We start from the raw sequence: 12,646 nt of genomic DNA on the forward strand, positions 1-12,646 counted from the left end.
CGTTTAGTGTTTACACTCTTTTTCACAAGGAAAATAATGTAGCAAGAATGAAAAAAGCAATAGCAGATTTATGACGAAATTTTTTTGAATCAAAAATCAATTGAGGGACTGCCTATTTATAGATGAAAATAGTGGCTGTTTGGTTTGAATCCAACATGTATGGTACATGTTCGGACATATACATGTTTGAATTTCAAACAAATAAGGAACTGTTTTGGGTTTGAATTTGAACAGATTTGGATCTATTTAGACAGATATGGAACCTATACAGAATTTCTAAAGAGGTGCAAACCAAAATTTGAATTTTATTTTTAACCAAAATTTGAAATAAAAACGGAAAAAAAATTCAAAATTCAAAATTCCAATGTAATGTTTTTGGCTCAAAAAGATAAGCATTGGGCCAGACAAGCCCAACCCAACCTCACACAACACGCCCAAGCCCAGCCAGCCCGCCTGCCCGTCCGACTGGACGGACGATGGCGGCACGCACGCGCTTGTTTATTTTTGGGTCCAATGGGTCTAGCCCACTTTACCCATAATCTCTTCCTTCTATAAATTTGGGATGCCCTTTAGGGCTTTCCCCAAGTTGCAAACTCAAGCCTTATAAACCCACAAAAGTTTGCCCACGAAACCAATGTGGGACAAACCTTTAGTTCAAACCTTTAAGGAAATTTCACCAATATACCATTTTCATGGAGTTCTCTTTGGCTTCAATTTTTTATTCACTCAATAATGGTTTTGAGCAACCAAATATACTATGTGAATCACAACACGGCATAGAATGTGTTACCACTTAGACTCGCCAACTTTGGCGCATGGATCCCACCTAAAAATTAGACGAAAGTTGAGAAAAAATCTAATTTTTCCAAAACCATTTCTAACAATTTCTATAATAACGTGCATGAAATTTCCTGGTAGATCTTTAAGAAAAAGCATGATGGGGATGAAATAAGAGAAAATAGAGTAAGATGATTGGTTACTTGGTTATATTGCCTCGCAGTGGCCCGGTAAGACTAGTAGCTACACTACTCTGGTGCAATATGATGCAAGCCAAAGCTCATAAAAGTATGAAGTGAAGGCCCCAATCAATTTCATGACTTTGTTTCTTGTGAATGTAGGGTAAGGAAGTGAATTTGTTCCAACCTGCTAGTGAATTCTTACCTATGATCGATAAGGTGGGCCAATATATTTTTTTTAGTACTATTCTATGATATTTTGTGCTAACTTTGTATGTTTTAATTTCTTTTTATAATGTAAAGCATTCTGATTTGCCCTTGCTTGATCAGATTTATAGGTCCCTTGTTGAGACTACTAAGTAAATTGAAGGAGCAAAAGTGGAGAACAATAAGTTTTGTGTCTCTATACATTACCGTAATGTGGATGAGAAGGTAAGGGTTGTTCTAAGCACCATAAGCTGAATTAGCTATTTCAGTGGCACTTTTGTTTCACCAACTATAGATCTTTTATTTATGTGGTTTCTTGAATTTTTTCAGTAGTGGAAAACAATTGCACAATATGTCCAAGAAACACTAAAGGACTCTCCTTGTCTACGATTGACACATGGGCAGAAGGTTTGCAAATTGATCCAATTTAAAAGTTTATTGCTCTTGGCTCATTTTGTTTCCCTAATCCCGCTAATTTTTACGCTTTTTTCTGTGTTTCAGGTTTTAGAGGTCCGTCCTATGCTTGATTGATATAAGGGTAAAGCTGTCGAGTTTACTTGAATCCCTGGGTGAGTAAATTTTTTGCCTTTGCTATTAAACAGTTCTCTCTTTGTTGGTTGTGAAAATTAATGTTGTTTTCCTGTAACAATTGAATGACGAATTAAATTGATGTAGGCTTAAGTAATTCTGATGATGTGCTCCCAATTTATGTTGGAGATGGTCGTCCTGATGAAGATGTATTTAAGGTAATACTTGATTAACCCTAAATAATATAATCAGTTTGGTTGTCTGAAAATACATAATTTTTCATTTTCTTTCAAAACATGCAACAAACCAAGATAATCGACTATTTGACATGTTTTGAGAGATTGAAATTGTGGTTTTGGTTCTAACTCTTGGCATTTGATCATGATTGTGAATTCATCTCAGATGTCACAAACTGATTTCTTTTTATGTTAATTGATTTAAATTATCTTATTTTTACTTATCAAAATAATTGAACTTTATTTTGTAGATTGATTTAGCAATATTTGGCTGTGAACTATTTTGCCAGGTACAACTAATTTATTGTTTATTTTTCTCTTATTATGCTAAGAAATTATTTGAAATTCTTTTTCCTCCTGTGTAACTGTTGCCGCTTGGGATATTTTTCTTTTCTATCAATGCTTTAACTCAATTCTATTGAGATTTCTTCATGCATTTCCTTTAAATCTCAGTCCTCTAAATTTGCAAGTTTAAATTTTTATTTATGACAATAGTAATAATTAAAAAAAATTCTTTTTCTTTCTTGAATGTAGGTTGTTGAAGATGGAGATTATGATCTTGCTCGAGTGCTAATTGGAAATGAGAAGAGGCTTGTTTACATGCATTTGCATATTGTCATTGGTGATGCTATAGTTGCATTAAACACATCGTTCCAATTGAGATTAACTTGATTTTATTTATTTTGTACTTGGTTTAACTTTAGGTATTGTTGCACACAAACTTAAATTTTGGATTGTAAGAACATGTGGGCTATTGTTGTTATCATAAATAGAATTTATTTATATATATTTGGATGTCAATGAATTAAATCGTGGATATTATTTAACAATTTTTTATTGAAAAGTAATTTGTTATTTGTGATGGTAATTTTGCTATCCCAAATACCAAATTAATTTTATATATATATATATATATATAAAACAATTAGATGTTTTGCCACGCAATCAAATTGTCGCCAAAAGTATTATTTTTACTAATGCAAATTTGAGTCGGCAAAAGTGACACATAATCATCTTATTTGAACCACTTTTGCCAATACAATGGTAAATTGGCGATGATGGTTGAAGGCTTTTTTACCCACAAAGATGTTTGTCACAAAGGACATACTTTTGGCGATACAATAAATTTTTCGTCAGTAAAAACTTTTCCCGACACACTTTTGGTGACGAGTTACCAACGAAGCTCTACGGGTTGGCAAAGCTCTTTGTCGACGATTTCTGCCTTTTGGTGACGAATTATGTTGTGTTGCCAAAATTATTTTTTGTTGTAGTGCATAACTCTCAATTGATTGGTAACCACTCATTATGTATTTTTTTTTTCTCCTCTCTCTCTCACAAGTGTCCTCTCTTTCCCTCACAGGTGCATGGGGTCGTGGGGTCTGTAGCACTTCTACTATTTTAATGAGAGATTTGCGTCAATTAATTATTTCTTTATATATTATATTTATCATTTTAATAATACGACTTGTCATACTCACGATAAAAATAATACCAAAGCTTTGATTTAGTTCATAAAATTATTCTTCTACAGCTTGTATATTTATTTTATGTCATTTGACAAATTGGTGATTTTCGATAATAAACAAAAATTAGTGATTTTCTTTTACAAAACATTTGTGTTCTGTAATTAGAATTTTTTTTAAAAATTTTATTCAAGATTTGTAATATATGAACAAAATTCATCAAAATTTTACTTAAATTTTCATTATATCTAGAATATTATATCTAGAATTATTGTTTATCAAAATGCCAAACTTTATAGCAGATTATTGAGTTAATGAAAATTTGTTTATGAATATGATTCTATTTTTTTTTACATATTGGTTCACTGTTATAGACGGCAAGAGAGAGTTGACTAACAAATGTCTAGAATAAAAATGACGTAATATTAAATCATTGGCGCCATATTTTGAGAGCTAGGAAGTGAAATATGATTTTAAGGGGCTGGACCCATCAATAAATAAACAGCCTGGATCAAGCAGGGAATCTTCCAAATGGAATACCTTTCAGGATTTATTTTTTAAAAAATAATTTTTTTTGTTTTTATATATTTTTATTTTCATTAAATTTTTTCTAATATTTTTTTAATTTTTAAATAGGCCTAACATAAATATACTTAAAAAGTATAATATTTGTGAAAAAATATTTAAAAAATTCATTAAATACCAAAAATATAAAAAATACTTTAATTCAATACATTTTTTATATTCTTGTATATTTATTGATTTTTTAAAATATTTTATTAGAAATATTTTATTTTTTAGATATATTTAAGTAAGTCGTATCTAAAAAAAGTAAAAAAGATTGTTTAAAATTTAAAAAATATTCATTAAAAATAAAAAAAACATGAAAAATAAAATACTAAATTAAAAAAATTAAAACCAAAATATACTGATTGATTTTTTAAAAAAAAAAAAAAAATTGTCAAAGCATGTGGTTATAATTGTCAAAAAAAAAAAAAAAAAAAAAAAAAAAATGTTCAAAGCAGGGCTATCCGAAAAAACAAAAAAGCGGGGGGTATAATAGCCGTCCAACTGCAGAGTACATTGGGCCAAAAGAACCATCACTGTCCTTGGCACATGGACTGAAAATAAATAAATAAACAAATTAATTAATTAATTAATAATTTGTCAAAAGTCCTCTGCAGCACCATTATCTTGGTCAAAGTCCAAATTTGCGGCAAGAATTGGGCTTTCTGAAGGATTTTTTTTTTTTTTTTTTGGTTATTTACCACTTAGATTTATTTCATAATTTTATTTTTTCATTGTTTACCTCTATTTATGCAATAAAAATTATGTTTATGTGTCGACAAATGCTAACAAGTGCGTTTAATATTAGAATTAGGGTGAAAGGTGCTTTGAAAATTAATTAATTAAAAATATTTTAAAATAAGGTAAAAATGTCTCGCCCTTTCAAATAATAATACAAATAGTAATTTTTTCATTTCCTCATACTTCGGTAAATTACAAATACACCATCTGAGGTTGCTTAAAATACGATTTGCCCCATGTGATTTGAAAAATTACAAATACCTCACTTTTAGAATTTTTTATTTAACAGAATTAATTAAAAAAATAAAATTTCTAACTGTTCACCTATACAATAATAAAATTATCTGAATTATTAATTGAAATAAAAGTTTAACATTATTAAAAACTGTTAATTAACTTGATAATTTATTAATAAAATGACTTATTTGTTATGAAATTAAAAATCTTAGAACCATAATATAATTTCTAAAATCACAAGAAATAATTTATAATTTAAATAAACTTTAAGAAGTGTGTTTGTAATTTACCCATTTCTCGTTCTTCTTATTACCAAGTCCCTTATGTATGAGACTAATTATATTTGAAAACATGAAAAATGTTATTTATAACTATATTTATTTTATAATATTATTATTTCTCATGCTTATTTATGCAATAAAAATCATGTAAAACCCACTATATTTAATAATTATTCGGTCTTACCATGCAATCTTTTTTTCTTTCTTTTTGACTTCCGTGTTTTGAAATAAGAGAGGCAAACATATGGATGATGCTATATACTCACAAAAATATTTAAAATTTAAATTTATATTTATATTTAAACTTGATATTCACTCACTTTAAATTATAAATTAATTTTTAAACACACCGCATTAGTTGAGAAAATCTGATCTCGATGTTGAAATATGTGTTGGCCCATTTAATGATTGAGTTTTGCTACATCCCATTTTATTACTTTTAATTACACCTTTAATGATGTGGTAAGAAAATAAAATCTTATATAATTGAGTATGTAATAAATCAAAATTGATACCTATCATTCTATATTATTAGAAGTAAAACTATGAAGGTTTTATTAGAAGTCTCAAATATTTTTCTTAATAGTTGACTACAAATGTTAATAAGTGTCCAATGAACATTTTTTAATATTAAAATTGACATAAAAAGTTTTTGAAAATGATTAAAAAAATATTGATTTTATTAAAAATGTATTAATTGAAATATTTTTCAAATTTTTAATCTTTTTCTTGTGCGTCGAAGATAATTGTTAGCAAAATCTTTTAATTAAGATCTTATTTGGAAACTTGGCTGTTTTAGGTGATTTTTAAATTTTTTTTAGTTATTTTAATTTGGTTAAAAAAATTATGTTTGGAATAATAATTTACTTTTTTTATAATTAATTTGATAATTGTGAAAAAAATAATTATAATTTAAATATGATATATTTTTTATTAATTATTTTAATTTATTTTATTTTTATTAACTATTTTAATCTAAAAAAAAATTAAAAAAATCTACCTCCCAAACAAGGCGACCATCAATTGGGTTTCTTTTTTGATTTGAATATCGGTATGGTGTCAATACAAGCCTGCAATAATATATTATTTTTGTTTTTTGTGCCGTACGGCTTCGGCAGTGTTTTTTTTGTCAGATCACCTCACTATTTTCTTATTTCTTTTTTTAATAAATTATAAATACATTAATGAGATTGAATTAAAATATGAATCGCCTCTATCATTTTAAAAATTATGTTTCACTCTTGAGATTTTTAATTTCATAATAAGTAGTATTTTTTATTAATAAATCATCAAGTCAATTAACAGTTTTTAATGATATTATAATTATGTTTTAATTAATAATTTAGATAATTTTATTATTGTATTGGAGAGTAACTATGAATTTTATTTTTTTAGTTAATTTTGTTAAATAATAAATACTGATAGGAAGGTATTTGTAATTTTTCAAATCATAAGAAATAATCTATATTTTAAGCAAACTTTAGGAGATGTATTTGTAATTTATCAAAAAAAATCTGAACTTATTTGTTCAATTAAGTCTTTAAAGTAATTTTACTGTTTATTATTATTATTATTTATTGATCTAATTCATTCGTTTTTGAATTTTTTTTTTTTTTTTTTTTTCGGTCAAATATGTCGTATAAGACCAATTTAAAGATAAATGATAAAACTAACCCTGAAATATATTTTAGGTTATAAAATATTTAATCAATTTCATAAGGAAAGGGGGTGTTGATTGTATTTTTATTTTTGCTAATTTCGTTTTGATATAAAAAAAATAAATTAATGATTAATTATCTGAATTGAGATAGGTCTATATAATGAACTTTAATGACAAAATGTGAACATACAAAGACTAGATAATGTTTGGTTTAATTTTTAAAATATGATTTGAATCAAAAAAAAAAAATTGGTAAATAAACTTTTGAAATAAAACGGCAATGTTGAAAGTATTAACATCACAAACGTCTCTAGCGAAGCACAATTCGGGTTGGATTTGCATCTAACAACTCATATCCTCACTGAAATAAAAATGCGAATAAAATTACAATAAAAAAAAAATTTGTCAAACGAGATTGCCAAAAATAAAACTTAACAAAACTCAAAAATCAATTTTCTCTCTCCTCTCTCCTTCTTTTTTTTCATTATCAATAAATAAATCAATTACTTTTTTTCTTTTCTCTTTCCTTTTTCATTCTCTTACATTCTATATATCAATTAATTAAATTTTCTCTCACAATCCATCTATTTGAATAAAAAAATTATAAATCATTCCAAAACTATTTTCAAAACTCATAACAAATAAATTTTCAACTTTCAAACTCTTTTCAACAACTAATATTTTAAAATACAATTCAAAACTCATTTAAAAAATTAAACCAACCGGAACTTACATCTAAAGGGTGTTTAGAAAAATCTAAATAAGTATATTTTTTGACTTTTTACGAAAAGATATATAAAAAGTAAATAAATAATTTGATCCAAAAAAATAAAAGATAAAAATATCCTATTTATAGGAGATGCCAAATAATGCCTTAATCAATTAAAGAAGTTGAAGCACCTGATTGACCCAAAAACAAAACAAAAAACAAAAAACTTGAGAAAGCTTTGCATAATAATTGGAGATGTCCATGTTTGTGTTAATAACAGTAGAAAATTTATTAGATAATCTTCGATTCGACTATCATGTGTCAATGTATATGCGTTGTTTGAAGTTAATGAGAAATTACAATACACACTAAAGATGAGTCACCATATGATATTCAAAAATTATTTAATAAAAATTAGTCAATATGTAATATGTGAAAAAAATTTCACGATTGTTTTGGAATACTACATTGACAATATCACATGATATACTGTAGAGAATAATGTTTGATTTACCGAATTTTGCTCCGCTCAAATTGCTCGAATGAATATCTTTTGATTGGGTTAAAATAAAATATCTTTTTTTTTTTTTTTTAATTAACGAAAGTCAGTTAGTAATTATTAGATTAGCACCTATAGGAGTTAGTCACCTCATCTTTTGCAAAATACCAAGTGTTTGCCCTCTTATTTCAATTCTTCTAAGAAGAGTTGAACGCATGACCTCCCTTAGGAACCAAGTCCTTAGTAAAGTCATGACAATCAACTAAAGTAAGCCTAGTTGGTTACATGTAAGATATTCATTCGGGACAATTCAGATAGAGTAAAATTCGATGGATGTAGTGATACTACTCTAGAACTACTACAATAATTATCCTTAATAATTTTAATTTGACCATGTTTACTAAATTTTGAATATCATTTAATATATTACTATTGCATGATAATGATATTTCACATGGTATCAGTTTAATTTGAGACCCTAAAAATCTCTCACAATTTAATTCACAATGATGTAATTTAACAAGTGTCAGTTTTTTATTAGTTATATACTCAATTTTATAGGATCCACCATCTTTACCACATCATTATGGATGCATTTGTGGTTACAAAATTTTATAGGATCCACCATCTTTACCACATCATTATGGATGCATTTGTGGTTACAAAATTTTATAGGATCCACCATCTTTACCACATCATTATGGATGCATTTGTGGTTACAAAATGTAAGTCTCTAAAAAGAGTTGAACGTATGACCTCCTCTTAGGAATCAAGTCCTTAGGAAAGTCATGGTGACCAACTAAGCTAGGCCTAATTGGTTACATGTAAGATATTCATTCGGATAATTCAGACAGAGTAAAATTTGATGGATGTAGCAATACTACTCCAAAACTACTACAATAATTATCCTTAATAAGTTTAATTTAACCAATGTTTAATACTAAATTTTGAATTTCATTTAATATATTACTATTGCATGATGATAACATTTCAGATTGTACGTAAAAGAAATTTTTGAGACCCTAAAAAATCTCTCATAGGTCAATTCACAATGATGTAATTTGACAAGTGTCAGTTTTTTATTAGTTATATACTCAATTATATAGGATCCACCATCTTTGTCACATTATTATGGATGCATTTGTAGGTACAAAATGTGAGTCTCTAAGAAAAATTGAACGCATGACCTCTCCTTAGGAACCAAATCCTTAAGAAAGTCACGGTGACCAACTAAGTTAAGCCTAGTTGGTTACTAGTAAGATATTCATTTGGACAATTCAGACATAATAAATTTTGACAGATGTAGCGATACTACTCCAAAACTACTACAATAATTGTCCTTAATAATGTTAATTTGATCATTGTTTAATACTAAATTTTGAATATAATTTAGGCCTTGTTTGGCATGATCTAAAAAAGTCAAAAAGTCACTATCTTATTTAAGTCATATCATCTTATTTAAATCACATCACCTCTCTAACACATCACTTCAAACCCAACCCATATTTCATAAAAAGTCAAAAAGTGTACTTATTTAGATCATCCTAAACCACCTCTTAATATATTACTATTGCATGATGATGACATTTCAGATGGTATCTAAAAGGAAAATTTTGTGACCCTAAATCTCTCACAGTTCAATGATATAATTTAACAAGTGTCAGTTTTTTATTAGTTATATACTATTATATGGGATCCACCAATTTGCCATATCATTATGGATGATTTGTGGGTATAAAATGTGAGTCTCTAAGAAGAGTTAGACACATGACCTCCTCTTAGGAACCAAATCCTTAGGAAAGTCATAGCGGCCAACTATGTTAAACCTAGTTGAATACATGTAAGATATTTATTTAGACAATTCAAACAGAGTAAAATTCGATTGATGTAGCGATACTACTCTAGAACTACAACAACAATTATTCTTAACAATTTTAATTTAACCAGTGTTTAATACTCAATTTTGAATATCATTTAATATATTACTATTGCATGATGATGACATTTCAGATAGTACCTGAGAGGAGAGATTTGCGCCAGACTGTACGGCCGAGCTGAGATAACGTCAGACGTGACGGACCGCGTAGCGCCGAGGTAATCTCTTTTGACATGGCCAGCGGCCTGCCTTGCACGGTCGGAAATATTGACCGATCAGGCAGGCCGGTGCACCTTGGACCGGTCAGTCGATATAGAGTGGCTTCGTGCGACCAAGATTGAAGGTAGACCGGTTGGAGGCCGGCATGCCTCGCAACCGGATGGTCATGATGAACTGACCAATGTTAGTTCGGCTGAGGTGGGCAGGCGTTCGCCTGATTCCAAGTTATAGGCCGGCAACGCATAGCTTGGTTATGAGTTGTAATAGCGTCTCTCCACAAGTGACAGGCCGGTCGTGGCACTCCAGTTAAGTATGCCACCTGGGCCAATGGCGTGAAGGAGAGGACATCCGCTCCATGCACGCCTCAATACCGTTGGACAGTTTTGTGTGTACTGGAGGGAGGACTGAGCCTTTACACGCGTAAGGTGGAGAGAGGCGGGCACTGCCACCTGTCCAGGGAAGGACAGCAGAGGTAGTTCGTGCACAATCTTGAGGCTGCATGGCCAGCCTAGAAATATGGAGGAAGAGGGACGTTGGAGGTAAGCGAATTCATCCTACCAAAAATTCTCTCCCAGATAGCCTTCTTCTTCAGCTAGTGGTCTAACTTGATCGTCGGAGGGTCTTTCCGGCAGACCACCGCCGGGTAGCTCACCATTCTTGTGTTGCAGAGATAGACGCCGTTACAAGAAGCTTGACGACCAAGGAGTACGGAGAACAGAGGATATTTCGCCCCCGTACAATTGGCGCCGTCTGTGGGAAGTTTTTTGATACTCAACCCTTGTTCTCAGAGCTTCTTCGACCATTTCCATGGCCAACAACGGCGAAGCCCTACTGTCCGTCGTTGATGGCGTCACCCCTGAGTACGTCCTCTTGAGAGAAGGTCCTCTGAATATTCCAACCATGGCAGGCCTAGAAACTCCTTCGCGGAGTGCGCGAGACAAACGCGGAAGAAGTGCCGATCGCTCGCAGAGTCCTGGGGGTCGCAGACGCCGGGGGGAGTCCCAAACGCAGCGCTTGGAGCACAAACTCAAGGACCAAGACGTCGTCATTCGCAAGATGGCAGTAGAGATAGAGCTGTTGAAACGCCAGATCAAAGGGAAGGGTGTTGCTGGAGAGGGCAACCTCAGTGAGCGCACCTCGTCCCCTCGTTGGAGCAATCGCCGCCAGGGGAGGACCTACTCTCTCTCCATCACCCGGAACTATGGGGTTGGGGGCTCCAACCAGGAGGAAAGCAGGTCCCTCTCTCGCGACAACACATACCGCCCCTCACGCCCGACGCCGACGTCGGGATCCTCTTTCTCCACACGTTCCAGGGACTTGAGGGATGTATTGGAAGAGAGGGCGCGCTGTCGGGAGGCTCGAAGAGTGCCGACATTGTAGAGGTTAAGCGCTCCAGTGCGTTATAGTGAGGAAGTGGCAATGCCACCCCCCAAAGTAATGGCCCCTGCGCTGGAGGACAAAGAGCTGGCGCGACTTACAGCCACACCGCTGTCCCCAGAGATTGAGAGTACGCCACTCCCTGCCGGATTCCACCAGCCAAAGTTCACTTTGTACGATGGCAAAACGGATCCGTACATGCACGTGAGTCATTATCGGCAGGTGATGGCTGCCCACCGGCGCAACAACGCTCTGATGTGTCTCATATTCCCAGCAAGCTTGGGAGAGCTGGGTCTGAAGAGGTTTGAAAGGCTCCCGGAGGGGAGTATAGAGGGGTGGCAACAACTAGCAGAAGCCTTCGTCACCAGATTCAAGACCAACACTCGAACGCCGAAGGAGGTCGACCATCTCCTGGGCGTCAAGATGGAGTCTGGGTGTTCGTTGAAGGCATACAATGCGAAGTACTGGAAAACTTACAATGAGATCCTCGACTGCCCCACCAATCTGGCGATCACTCAGTACAAGCGGGGTCTCCTAGTCGGACATAGGCTGCGAGATTCACTCACGATGCATCAACCTACAACCATGGAGTCATTGATGCAGCAGATCAATGAGCACATTCGTGTGGAGGATGATACCGCCTCCGCGACCGAGAAGGTTAATCCGGTCGCGGCGGACAGGAGGGTCGCGGGGAAAGTTCACTCGGTTGGGCAGGAGGATAGCCACCCAAACAACCGGTCGAAAGACCAGCGCCATGGTCCAAACCGTGATGACAGAAACAAGGGTCGTCGAAACGACCGGGCATACCCCCCCCCGTGATGCAGCGGAGGATGCCAAAAGAAAATTGAAGACACGGACTGGGATCACCACAGTGTTTAAAATCCCCATCTACCGCATTCTGAGCGAGATTCGAAGCGAACCCTTCGTCCGTTGGCCGGCCAAGTTGGGGAGTGCCCAGAGAGGCTTCAACTCAAAATATTGCTGCACCTTTCATGAAGAACGGGGGCACCAAACAGAGGACTGCCTGCCGCTCAAGCAACACTTAGAGGAGTTGGTAGCGGCGGGGCATCTTGACTAATACATAGATGGG

At 33.0% G+C, this 12,646-nt stretch overlaps 1 protein-coding gene across 1 annotated transcript; it reads left to right on the forward strand.

Annotated features, from left to right (window-relative positions):
- Positions 1–11,781: 11,781 nt before the first annotated feature.
- Positions 11,782–12,375, forward strand: LOC145813555 (uncharacterized). The gene has a single exon (XM_082909107.1). It carries the CDS (start codon positions 11,782–11,784, stop codon positions 12,373–12,375), a length of 594 nt encoding a protein of 197 aa, XP_082765233.1.
- The last annotated feature ends 271 nt before the right edge of the window (positions 12,376–12,646 follow it).

This window comes from Camellia sinensis, chromosome 2, assembly GCF_055761805.1.
Source record: "Camellia sinensis isolate YWXY chromosome 2, ASM5576180v1, whole genome shotgun sequence".
Classification (NCBI taxonomy): Eukaryota; Viridiplantae; Streptophyta; class Magnoliopsida; order Ericales; family Theaceae; genus Camellia; species Camellia sinensis.